Below are 12,869 nucleotides of genomic sequence, written 5' to 3' on the forward strand. Positions count from 1 at the left end.
CAGATAAGGTGAGGCTTGTATCAAACAAGGTTTGCGAAGTTGGTTCTTCTTAGCACAACATGGTTCATTCAGCATATGCTGAATGTTGGTACAGGAGCTGCAAGGCTCAGCTCGTTTTGCCGTTAAAAAGAACCAAGTATTAAATCCTGCTGGGGCAGATGGGACTGAAAAATTTGGGTTGGTAGGGGTTGGAATGCAGAAAAGATGAGTGTGCCTTGGGAATCTACACACCCTCCTGCCCCTGCTGTTCCACCAGCATCCTCTACTTTCCTCCTAGCCTCAAACATTTTAACCTCTGAGCTGATGTGGCTCCCGGCTCTAGCAAAGGCTGGGTGTATTTATGGTGTTGTGATATTTTTAACATTCTGTGACTTCATGCTAGACACAAGGGTTTTTTTTTAAATGGTTTTTAGAACCTTTTTTTTGTAGGAATGTTTAAATCTAAAGCTGTCTCTGAACTGGTTGTGTTACACCTCTGAATGTCAGTAAAGCTATTCCAGTTTCATATCCATGGTGTCATGACTTCGTTTGTATTCAGCCCTCCCCATTCCAGCTGCCAGAAAAAGTGCAGCCAACGAATACAGTCAATATATGCTATAAGGGATGAGATGCACTATTCCAGACTAGCTAATTAAATTAAAAAAGCATGGGGAAAAAAAAAATACACTTAAAGGTATTGGCAGTCAGCTGCATGGGTCTGCAACACAACACAGGACTATGAGACAGGTTGGTGATGTCACCCAGAATGGCAAGTTAGGGTCATCCTGTTTCTTTTCTGCTTTTAGACCACCACTGGCCTTGCCCTGAACACAGCATTCCCTACAGCGTAGCCACCCCCAAGACCTATAACAATGCATACGGTATGAATAAGTACATCACAGTGAAACAGGTAGAAAGTATGATTTGCTACGCTCGATCCTAGTGTTGTAGTGAAGATTACCTTAAGTAGCTGGAATGTACCATTGCTCACAGCCGTTCTCTGACATTATCAGCTTGCCCAGAGACTTCCACCATAGCAGTGTTCATCCCAATGCTAACCTTGCATGTTATCCCAGGCTTCCCGTGGTAGAGGCATTTAATTGACATTTGCCTTTTACCACACCCCAAAAAACTCCATCACTGAAAGAGAGAAGAGGGTGGTGAAAACTAATGCCCAGAAAGGAATGCCTTACCTTGAGATACATAACAGGGACAATCAGTTTTTCTAGAGCATGTTTTTAAACCCCACCATTCCTACTATACACAGAAGCCCAGTACTATAAAACAACACAGCTTCCACACAGCTATTCTGAGACATCTTCAAAACAGGCATAAACTGAGTGATTTATTAAGTTCTCATGGGCCTGCTGCTAAGAGCTTTATTACATTGCCTTATTGGTACTCTTTACACACTGCCTGCAATCTAAAATAAATACTACTCGGCTTCAGACCTGCTGCCACTTTTTTTTGTATGTTACGGTCTCACAATTGTTAACTGCACAGAAGCAGACAGAGGTAAAAGAAAGCTTTTATTTCAGTGCATCTCCTCACTGAGGCTCGTCACACATAAAACAAGTTGAAAGAGATGGTCCCAGGGCTCTTAACAAATCCATCTCAAAACTTATGCCTAGGGCAGAAGAACCACTCCTGCAGGCCAGAGTAGGAAGCCCGAAACAGCAGCACAGGGTTGTGCTTCTTGGCTACAGCCAGCTCACTCCATAGGCACCGTGTCCAGTTCATTCAGGAAACGCTGACACTTTCCCATCAGTATCTTGATGGCTTCAGTCACCAGCACATCTGGAGGCAAGATACCTGTCGACTCCACTGAAACTGCACAGAGATACAAGTCAGCACGGCCACTGCGCAGCTTCAGCCTGCAGCTGGCTCCAGCATTTGCCCCTCATCTTCCCTTACGCTGTACTTCTGCAAGCCAGACCTTTGCAGCTGCAAGAAATAAGCCATCAAGAAGCACGAACACATCCTACCCCGAAGCTGCACAAAACCACAATCTCAGTGGGTCCCCACAGGAATACAAACATAGGAAGACCAACGATGCCAGGGAGAAGTGGGAGACTGAGACCAAAGTACACATTCTGGTCAGCCCCTGCTTGTTTGCACAAAGCAGAATAGGGCTCTCTGTTCTACAGAAAATGGGCCACTTACAGATGTAATGATTTCGCACTCTTGCTAGGCGCACAAGGTTTTTCAGACCCTCATGTCGGAAGACTTCCCTGCTGAATGTGTCCAACCGTGCATTGGCTACTCTTGCCACCTTTTTTCCTAAAAGGAGAAAACAAAACAAGATGGGCAGTGGCAGCAGATGGGTACCTTGGGGTCACAAAAGCCTCAAGCGGGAGAGGCATCAAAGCCACATATGGAAGAATTAGCACGTTCCTAACACAAAACTCCAGCCTAGCAGAATTCATTTTCTTGAACATTTCCAAGCCAAACACAGCCTGTATGTACTCCTGGGCAGGACACAAGTCCTCTCCACACTCAGCTGCTACAAAGAGCAAGCTTGCTACCCAGACAGCTAAAGAGTACCACGGGGCTCTACAGACAGGCATGACACACCTAAGCATTTCAGAGACATCTCAGTTCATCACTGAAAACATCTGTGTGGGACAGCCGCTCAGCCAATACAACCAGGCTCAAAATAGCACAAACTGTTGCTGATCAGCAAGACAACATCATAGTGTTTCTTTTTTTTTTTTCCCCTACATGGTTTGGCTCTCTATTGTCTCTATTCAGATTCTGCTAACACTTGTTAGGAACAAGGCACTTTACAACTGGGAAGAAAGTACCTTTGATGTTCTGGATCTCGATGACTCCAGGGGAAAAGCACTTCTGTAACATCTCAGCTGCCTCATCCTCAATAGGCTGCAGGAGAGTAATGTCAGGAAGCAGTCGATAACTAGCTGTGGCCACAGGAGAAAACTTGGCATGATCTTTACCTGTACAAAGAGTTAAGAATTAAGGGTGAGGGCAGGCCTCAGGGTCAAGCCCATTCTCCACTGTTTCCCGTCACATAGCTGTGCTCAAGTGCAAGCACCAGCACACCTGCTCCCAAGCCCAGACCCAGCACTCACCTATGCCCTTGACACAATGCATGAGCACATCTATTTCCTGCCCAGGTCGCAGCAGTGCTATGAGGATGTCATCATGGACAGGTCGGAAGTCAGCATCTGGAAAGAGGTCTGTCTGATTCCCCAAGGGCACCCATGTCATGTGCTTACTGTACACTGCCAAGAGAAGGCACAAACATCAGCCAGGTGCTGCCTCAGAAAACAGGTTGCTGACCTGTATGAGACTGGGGATGGCAAAAGTAAGCTCTGTATACTGTGAGGGAATTGGCTGTCTCTGCTCACAAGGCTAAATCCCAAGAGAGAGAAAGAAAAAAGCGAACAAGAGAAAAAACAAAAAGCTGCACCTACTTTCAGGACAGGCAGAAAGAGCTCTCACCTTTGTGATTGAAATACAGTTCATTTGGGTCTGATGATTCCTTGGCTGCCTGAGGATTCCGGCTGCATTTTATTTTCAGCTGGAACTGCAGAGTATCAATTTCCGTCCCCTCTTCGTCTCCTGGAAAGGGCAAAACAGTATCTTTATGGAATTGCACTTCTGCTCTGTTGAAGCATATCCAGAGATGGGCCACAAAAATGATCCAAGGGATGGAACATTTCTCCTATGAGGATGGACTGAAAGAGCTGGGGCTGTTCAGCCTGGAGAAGAGAAAGCTGCAGTGAGACCTGGAAGTGGCCTTTCAGTACCTAAAGAAAGCATACAATAAAGAAAGGGACAGACTTTACAGCAGGATCTGCTGTGATAGTACAAGAGAAAATGGGCTGAACCTTATAGAAGGTAGATTTGCTTTAGATATAAAGTGAGAGTGGTGAAAGTGAGGATGGTGAGGCAACTGAAACAGGTTGCCCAGAGATACGGTGGATGCCCTGTCCTTGGAGACTTTCAAAGCAAGGCTGGACAGCACTCTGAGCACCTGATCTAGCTGTAGGTGTCTCTGTTCACTGCAGGAGACTTGGACCAGATGGTCTTCAGGGGTCCCTTCATGCTCCTACGGCGTGACCCTGGCTCCTCATTATGGGCTCCACCCTCACCACCGCTGCTTAACCCGAGACCCTCACCTTGGTTCCTGTACTCAAAGAGTCGAGGGTCGGCCCGGATGGGAATAAGGCCCAGGCGGTGCGCCAGGATCTCATCCTGCACAATGGACGTGTTGTTGTACACGAACACTTTTTCCACAGCCATCGTTGGCACCTCAGGGAGACAAGAGACCAAGGCGGTAAGATGCCTACCACAGTACCCACATACGGACTATCCACCCATACCGGCCCCGTTCTCGCCACCCCTTCCCCCAGGAGCCGCCCAGCCCCGCGGTACCTCGGCGAGCAGGATGCGGCGGAAGGCGTTGGCGATGGCCGCGTCGATTCCCACCATGTCGAACTCCAGCAGGCCGTCCTCCTCCCGCACCACGTCCACGCGGAACGCCTGCACGAGCCCCACGCCGCGTCACACCATAACCGACCACGGGGCCCCGCCGCCGCCGCCGCCCTCACTCACCTCCTCGAAGCGCCGCGGGTCCCACGCGTCGTCGTAGCCGGGGTAGTTGCCGGGGAAATCGGTGGTGTGGACCTGCGGGAGGCGCAGCCCGTGAGGGAGCGGGGGGCGAGGCGGGAGCCGCCCCGCAGCCCGCCGCCCTACGCACGTTGCGGACGCCGAACTCGCCCAGCACCACGCGCTCCCGCATCTCGTCCGTGCTCCGCTTGGCCGCCATCGCCGCCGGAAGCGGGAGGGCCGGGCCCGCCCAGGCGCGGCCGAGCCGCGCCGCCGCACACAAGATGGAGGCGCCACTCGCACGCTCTCTCGCGAGATCCCGCACGGCGCCCGCGGAACCGTCACGTCCGCGTCCCCCTCCTTCCTCCGAGCTCGGCGGCTCGCAGGGCCGGGCACTATGTCCGCGCCGGGCGGCGGCAGGAACGGCCCCGCCGAGTGGGGCGGCTTTGAGGACAACGTGCAGGTGGGGCCGTCCCGCGTGGGCGCCGTGGCGGGGAGAGCGGGGCCCGGGCGGGCGCTGACGCTCTGTGCCCCGGAGCAGGGCGGCGGCTCCGCCGTCATCGACATGGAGAACATGGATGACACGTCGGGTTCCAGCTTCGAGGACATGGGCGAGATGCACCAGCGCATGAAGGAGGAGGAGGAAGAGGAGGCGGAGGGCGAGGCGGGGGCCGGCGGGGAGGAGGACGGCGAATTCCTGGGCATGAAGGGGCTGCAGGGGCAGTTGGGGCGGCAGGTGGCCGACCAGGTGAGCGTGCTCCCGCCCCGCGACCGCCCCCGCCGTCCCCGGCCCTGCCGCTGCACGCGCCCTTCTCTCCGCAGATGTGGCAGGTGGGGAAGAGGCAGGCCTCCAAGGCCTTCAGCCTCTATGCCAACATCGACATCCTACGACCCTACTTCGACGTGGAGCCCGTCCAAGTGCGCACCAGGTGGGCAGGGAACACGCGGGGCTGGAACTGGCTGGCTGGCTGGCCCCCACAGCAGTGGGTTTGTGAGTCCTTCCCAGCAAAGCTATAGCCCCCGACGGCACGGTTGCCTTTACTTAGTTCACATAACCCTTTAAAAGCGCTCTCTGTCCCCCACGAGTCACAGCAGGAAGCGTTGGCGGTGGGTGTATGGGATCTGTTGCTTTTTGAAGCATCTTATTAACTCTCCTGATGCCATTCCCTGATTTGCTGTAATGCAGATTGCTGGAGTCCATGGTTCCCGTGAAGATGATCAATTTCCCACAGGTGAGTTCTCTCCCCCATGGCCTGAGTGACTGTTCAGCAGAGACCCTTCAAATTTAATTAGTCTGTGTTATTAAGGATCCAAGTTTGTTAGATATTCACCTCCCTCAAAATATTGGTAAATCCTTTCCTACAGTTGTTCCAAACCCCATTCTCACAGAACTGTAATCATAGAATATCCCAAGTTGGAAGGGACTCACCAGGCTCACCAAGCCCAACTCTGGGCTCCACAAAGCACCACCCAAAAATCAGACCATATGGCTGAGGCCATTGTCTGGATGCTTCTTCAACTCCAACAAGCTCGCTGCTGTGACCACTGCCCTGCGGAGCCTGTGCCAGCACTGCCTTTAACGCTGCTACCCTTCTGCTACCTTTAACGCTGGTACAGTTCTAGAACTCTAGACTTCACCCATTTCTGCATCCCGTTTAACACCATTCTGACTCATCACACAGCCTATTCTGTGTGGCTTCTGTCAGCAGTGGCCTTGCTGATGCTCCTCAGGTGATAAAACTCTCTTGAGATGCTCATTATGCCATTCAGGGTGGAGAGCCTGGAAGACACGAGCACAGACCAAACATTCCCATCTCTCTCTTTACATGTAGAAGATCGCAGGTGAGCTTTATGGACCCCTCATGCTGGTCTTCACACTGGTGGCCATCCTTTTGCATGGGATGAAGACCTCGGACACTATCATTGTACGGCAAGTCTCAGTGATTAATTTGCGATTTGACCGGGTTTGGGATAGCCATAATGACGCTGCAAAGGGAGAGGAAACCTCTTCCATATCACAACAGCATCCTGATAAAAAGCACATTTGATCTGAAGAAGCACCTTTTGGTTTAGAGAGGGGAGGAAAGTTGCATCGGAAAGTCCTGATGCTCTGTTGCTGGGAGAGTTGGGGTGCAGATCATGGGGCAACCTGCCTGCTGTTAAGCCAGCTATGTGATTATGTTAGGAAAGCTCTGGGTACTCTCTGCAGTGGATCTTAAGTGCTGGCAGGCCTTTCTCTGAGTTCTCTTCAAACTGCTGTTGTCTCCACAGAGGGAAGGCACACTGATGGGCACAGCCATTGGTACCTGCTTTGGTTACTGGTTGGGCGTCTCCTCTTTCATCTATTTCCTGGCATATCTGTGCAATGCCCAAATTACGATGGTGCAGATGCTGTCGCTGTTGGTATGTACGGATGGGGCTGCCCCAGGATGGATGCTGGCTGTATGGTGTTCCAGAGGGAAGGTGACCTGTGAGCTTTTCCTAGAAACATCTTCGTAAATTAGTGGTCCCAGATGACCATAATCCTGTTGCATCGGGACAACTTGGAAATCCAAGAAGCTCTTTGGACCTGAGACCTGTCCCAAAGATGGCACAAAGCAGCTGTTTCTGCTTGCAATGTTCCCACTTAGGGAGATTTCCATTTTTCTGGGATCAGAAGCTTTTTCCTTCTGTTTCCTAGATTGCTGCAATCTCTGACAATCATGTGAATCCTTCAGACAGATTGGCTGGGTGTGAGCTGCTGTTAAAACTGTAGTGCTGTTTGACATTCTAGCTGGGAGTATGTGGTTTGCGAAGTACTGCCTTGCTAAAACGTTGCAAATGTAGGCTGCTTATTGCTCAATGACCCTTTGTGTGCAGGTGACAACTGTAACATGGATGTTTTTGTTTTGTCAGGGCTATGGCCTTTTTGGACACTGCATCACTCTGCTTGTCACCTATAATATCCACTTCCATTCCCTCTTTTATATTTTCTGGTTAGTCGTTGGTGGACTTTCTACACTTCGAATGGTAAGTGACAGGCAGTCCAGAGAGGAGGAAAGTGTTTCTTGCTTTCTGTTCCTTGGGCTAGGCAAGTGATTCCACAGCTGGGTAAGGTGCTTAAAGAACAGCCTGATGCTTCTGGGTCATATGGCTACTAGTGTGTGGCCTGGCTGACTGTCCTCACCCATTCTGACAGCTGCAATAAGCCTGCTGTCTTATGTCCCCTGCTGCTCCAGAGAAACTTGCCTGAGCCTCCTGAACACTTGGTGAAACTGGGCAAGATTCGTCTACCCAAAACAAAGTCAGATTACTCAGAATTTCTTGGTGCCACCTGTGAGAAAGGCTCTGAGTGGTGTTTCTACCAGCTCTCACTATTTAACCCATCCTCCTGTGTGCTCCTGAATGCAGTGCCAGAGGCTGATGTTGCAGTTATCCAGTCTCTTAATCTCCACTTCTCTCCTAGGTTGCTGTGTTGGTGTCACGCACTGTGGGGCATACCCAGCGGCTCATCCTGTGTGGAACTCTTGCTGCTCTGCATATGCTTTTCCTGCTCTATCTGCACTTTGCTTATCACAAGGTGGTAGAAGGTAAGCAAGGGAAACACGATGGCAGTGCCTCTTAGATGTGGGGGAGGAGGAGGTGGTGCTTTTTCCTTTCTCAGAGAGAAAGGATGGACAGTTTAGAACTGACCTAAGGGCATCTGGGCCAGTTCCATGCCCAAGAGTGACTAGCACTACCACTGTTAGCAGGAGATGTCAAAACAGGTCAGCATGTTGATGTGGGGTAGTCTGTGTGTGCAGTACTAGTACTCAAGACAAACTGCAAGCAGGCTTCATCTTTCCCCACAAGTGTTAAAGCAGTGACTACTTTTTTAATGCAGTTGTCCACTCCCTTCCTGAGCCTTGCTAAAATCAGGCTGCTTTACTGTGATGAGGAAATATGTCATTAAAGTCTTTCCTTCTTTACCTAACACCTTTATTATCTTAAGTTGTACAGCACAGCAAAAGCTTCTTTTTAAGTCTTTCCTTCTTTACCTAACACCTTTATTATCTTAAGTTGTACAGCACAGCAAAAGCTGCATCCTCTGCAGTCAGTACTTTCTGCCAGGCTATGCAGATTCAGTGGTCTTTGTGTTTTGTTGTTTTTCTTTTAACAAACTATTAGTCTCCTTTAAAAAAATAAAATAAAATAAAATTGAAATTGCATAATTTTGGCATAGCATCACAAGTCCTTTTAGAGCTAAACACTGTTCTTTCCTGGCTCCCTATTTGTGGCCAAGGTTCTCAGCCCTAATATGCAACTTCTCAGCAAACGAAATATGGGAAAATATACTCCAAGCAATTTTCTTCAAGAATCTCCAGGACTGGTTATCAGTCTTGAGAGGGTAACTGACAGGAAGTGCCATCAGCATGTGCACTTCCTTCCAAATATTGCATTGCAGTGATAAAAATTCCGTATCACACTTCTAACTGCAATTCCTGATATAAGCCTTGCAGGTATATCTCAAAATGAAAGCAAACAGTTGGTCTAAGAGGAGGTTATATGCTGGAGTGAAGCAGAAATGATCTGTCAGGCTGCTTTGGCAGAGGAGAGTTCCTAGCAGTCTTTGCTCAGGTCAAATGACAAGGGGCTGGATTTAGCACCCTCAGAGAGAAAAGATCTACACTGCCCTGCCCCAAGGATAAACTCTGATCTGCATGCTGCGGTCTCCGGATGGAGGTGTTTAATTGCTGCTTATTCTTGAGGGGCAAGGTGTCTCCTCCCATTGCCTCCAAGTCCTGGGCTCTGCCACTCGATTCCAGACAGTAAAACAAGAAGAAACACACCACCTGCTTCTGAACTAATTCTTGCCACTCTCCTCTTCCTCCTGTTTCCTGCAGGTATCCTGGACACATTGGAAGGACCCAACATGCCACCCTTTCAGAGAGTTGCCAGAGACATTCCAGTTGTTTCCAATGCTGTATTAAATACAACAGCCAAAGCCAATGCATTGACCCTGTAATTGCACAGTCTCGGACTTGCTTCCTTCACTAGTTTCAGGGCTGCATAGGGCTGTAGTAGCCTGCTACCTCTTAGGAAAGGAACGGAACAACAGAGATAAGAGTTTTGTTTTGCCTTCCTGGACCTGTCCTTTGGGTTGCAGTTCTGCACAGCTGCGTGGACAGCACCTCCATGACTCAGGAGGACGACGCTCTTCCACCCACCCAGATCTGGGCTGTCTTGAGTAGTGTGGCTCTATTGCCTGCATGTTTAGCTGGGATTTCCTAGCTCAGTTAGTACCTTACCCCTCTTTATGCTTGCTCATGTAACTCCAGGACTGTCTGCTCTGTTCCTGTCCTGAAGAGGGAAGAATTAAATTTGATGTTGGTTTTGAATGGTGTCCTATGTTTGAGCCTACTTATGTAATGGGAGAGTGTTGTGGGGTCTCTGTGCCGCGATTTATCTTGTCTAGACTGACAGCATAACTCTTTGCACTTTTGTGCTGTCATATTTCCAAGTGTTTCAGGATAGATGACCTGTCTTGGGCAGCTTTCCCATAGCCCAAAAGAGACTTCAGCTTCACTGCAGATTTTTAAGAAACATTATGATATTTAACCATATTCTCTTCCTTGTCATGTTCCAGATTGATCCCTCTCTTTCCATTTGGTCAAGTTGCTATCTCACCTCACTGGCCGTTCTCCTGTACGTCAGAAGTATATATGTCCCTGTGCTATCACACCTTCTTTCTGTTTGTTTCATCACCCTTCTGCTTGAGTTGCTCTGGTCAGCATGTCTGTGAGCAGGGAGGCTCCAGCAATGATAGGGAAGTAAGTAAAACAGCTCGGGCTAGACTTACCTTTGCTGCAGTAGCTCACAATTGAATAGTTCAGCTGTAGTCTTCCTTCGTTGGTCTAAGAGTGCTAAGATGTGGGCTGGTTTCTGGCTTTCAGTCTCCCTCCTGGAAGAAAGGAGCCACACCTAAGAAGCTGACACAAAAATTAAGAAATCCTCTCTCAGTGTGGCTACAATCAGCACAAGGCAGGTAGCATGAAGAACTGCACTCCCCTTTGTTTTATTAGTGGGAGAGGATAGTATTGTTGAGATGAGATTCAAACTAAAGCCAAGGTGTGATGAAAAAGAGGAAAGCAGTGCCAGCTACTGCAGTCAGGCTGCTCATCACTTCAGTTACCACAATGTCACTGGACATGACTTGAGCATTTCAGTCACAGACCTCCTTTCTACTGTTGCTTATTCCTGAGTTCATCATTTGTTTCCCTTCCAAGAGCACAAAGTTAATCTGCTAACACATGCACAGTAGACCCATTCTCTGACTTTCTCCCCCAGCCCCCAATTTATTTTGGCTGAAGAACGCAAGAACAAGTTGCTTGGGAGCATCAGCTACACCATTTGGGCCAGCAACCTCCATGTTTCTTGAGCAATTAAGCCACTTTCAGCACCTAGCATTTCCATTATTTTCAAGCTTATAAGAATTTGTTTGTAACTACAAGTCTGGCATTCCCCTTCACTATAACTATGGGAGGTTAGTTTCTAGTGTTCTGACTGCCCATTTCTTGCCCTGGCAGCATAGAATGGGTCTGTTTTTCTCAGTGAAAACTTCTCAAGTGCAGACAGGGGGAAAGGAAAGGAGAAAGAGATGACTGCCACTAGAAAAATCCCAGACAAGAAGAAAAACAGGGACAAAATAACACTGCTGATCTGTGGGCATCATTGAGACCTGTGCTCCCTTTCTATGCCCTGTCATTTAGCTAGGTCAGAACGACAAAGCTGCACCTGTGTTTTCACTCAAAGTACAGGAAAGCTACAAGAGAAGTCTTCATGCTCTCCCTGTGCAGCTTATGTGTCCTGTCTGCTATGGACAGATGACAGGAGTAATGACAAACCACCCTCTCAGATGCTGTGGGACTTGCTCTTCTCCAGTTCCACAGAGGTCATCCTCTGTGCAGCAGCTGGAGCTTGAAACATTTTCTACTACCAGAACTTTGGTGCTCTGCTGAGACATTCAGACTTTCTCCTTTTACTGACAGAGGGGGACATGGTTTTGCAGAGAAATGCATGTGTGCTGCAGTTCCTTAGAGCAGGCTGAGCACACTGCCTTAGTCAGGTCCCTGTGCGAGGGCAGGTCAGTTTTACACAAGTCCTCTAGTTATCAGTGCAAGCCTTACATCCCCATCATGCCAGACACTCTCCACCTTTAATGCCTTTGTTTCCTGCCATGGCTTTTGCAGGAAATCTAAAGTTTCTCCCTCCTCCCCTGCAGCATATCTAAAGTAATTCCTCACACTGTGGCTGTTGAGGAAGGGTAATGCTACAAGAACTGTGTAAGCCTTTTTAATTAAAGCTGAAATAAATATGAGGCTGTCACATTAGAAAGAGGAAGGTAAAACATCGATGCATTCTATGGTCTCCTCTCTGCAGTACCTGGAGATCAACCCTTCTTACAGTCCATTGCACCTGGTGTAACCTTAGTTATGTTCTGGGTTACAGGTATTCTGTCTGTTCTCCCATTTGTCTTCCTCCTTATGTCTAGTCTCACTCTAGCTGCTCATCACCTGCTGTTCTTCCCTATTTATATGTCAGCCGTTAGTGGCATCAGTCTAGGGAGTCAGCTCTCATCTCCCATGCCCCAGCAGGAAAACAATAAATCACCTTCCTCATTTCTGCTGGGTAACTGCACATGACAAGGAAGTAATACCTAGCTCTCGACAAAATACCACTGCCAAATTTGCCTCCGCAAAGCCCTCAGTGAGGCTTAGCGAGACAAGCTTTGAACCACTTGCTCCTTTACCACTAATCCCAGTGTATATGAGCTTAAAGCAAGGTAGGATATTCATCTTCCTGATGTACTCTTGCACCTGAGTGCAGGCACTGAAGATGCCATCACTAGGGCTTCAAAGCCAGGCTGATGCCCTAAGCAGTGCTTCCAGGCTGCTGCTGTCAACTGAAGTGGGACATGTCCCAGGGGCTCTCTTCCAAGTGCCTCTCTAATAACAGCCTGCTGAAGGAAGCATGGGTTAATTAGTGCGTGGAGGTGATTATCAAGTGAAACTAAGTGCAGTCTTCCACTCAACCTGTGCTGATCAGCAGCTGTTACTTAGACAGACCACTATGACATTCACCCTGTACCACCTGCAGCCCTGCAATATACAGGATTGTCTTCTTACTTGAACCATTTAATGGCTTCAGAGATCAGGAACTCCTTTTTTGAAAACTATCACCGGCTGGATACAGACAGCTGCTGTTCATATCCCAGAACAGATATACTGCCAGGTTGTGGTTCACTCCTGGTGCAGCCTGCAGACGCAATTCCAAGCCTGGGCACCCATGTGCAACAGGAA

At 48.9% G+C, this 12,869-nt stretch overlaps 2 protein-coding genes across 3 annotated transcripts; one reads left to right on the forward strand and one right to left on the reverse strand.

Moving 5' to 3' along the window:
• Positions 1–1,690: 1,690 nt before the first annotated feature.
• POLR1C (RNA polymerase I and III subunit C) lies at positions 1,691–4,771 on the reverse strand (the record flags this gene model as incomplete). Of its 2 annotated transcripts, XM_079549939.1 has the most annotated exons (9): positions 1,691–1,809; positions 2,143–2,259; positions 2,784–2,933; positions 3,069–3,221; positions 3,442–3,561; positions 4,122–4,254; positions 4,378–4,485; positions 4,558–4,629; positions 4,703–4,771. In XM_079549939.1, 9 exons carry the CDS (start codon positions 4,769–4,771, stop codon positions 1,691–1,693), a joined length of 1,041 nt encoding a protein of 346 aa, XP_079406065.1. The 2 variants fall into 2 exon arrangements, with proteins under 2 accessions (XP_079406065.1, XP_079406066.1); XM_079549940.1 differs by lacking the exon at positions 3,442–3,561.
• A 177-nt stretch (positions 4,772–4,948) lies between these two features.
• Positions 4,949–9,535, forward strand: YIPF3 (Yip1 domain family member 3; the record flags this gene model as incomplete). The annotated part of the gene is made up of 9 exons (XM_079550280.1): positions 4,949–5,014; positions 5,093–5,299; positions 5,374–5,480; positions 5,738–5,783; positions 6,384–6,476; positions 6,823–6,954; positions 7,447–7,560; positions 7,997–8,120; positions 9,414–9,535. 9 exons carry the CDS (start codon positions 4,949–4,951, stop codon positions 9,533–9,535), a joined length of 1,011 nt encoding a protein of 336 aa, XP_079406406.1.
• Between the last annotated feature and the right edge of the window lie 3,334 nt (positions 9,536–12,869).

Source organism: Tetrao urogallus (assembly GCF_951394365.1).
Source record: "Tetrao urogallus genome assembly, chromosome: 2".
In the NCBI taxonomy this organism is placed as follows: Eukaryota; Metazoa; Chordata; class Aves; order Galliformes; family Phasianidae; genus Tetrao; species Tetrao urogallus.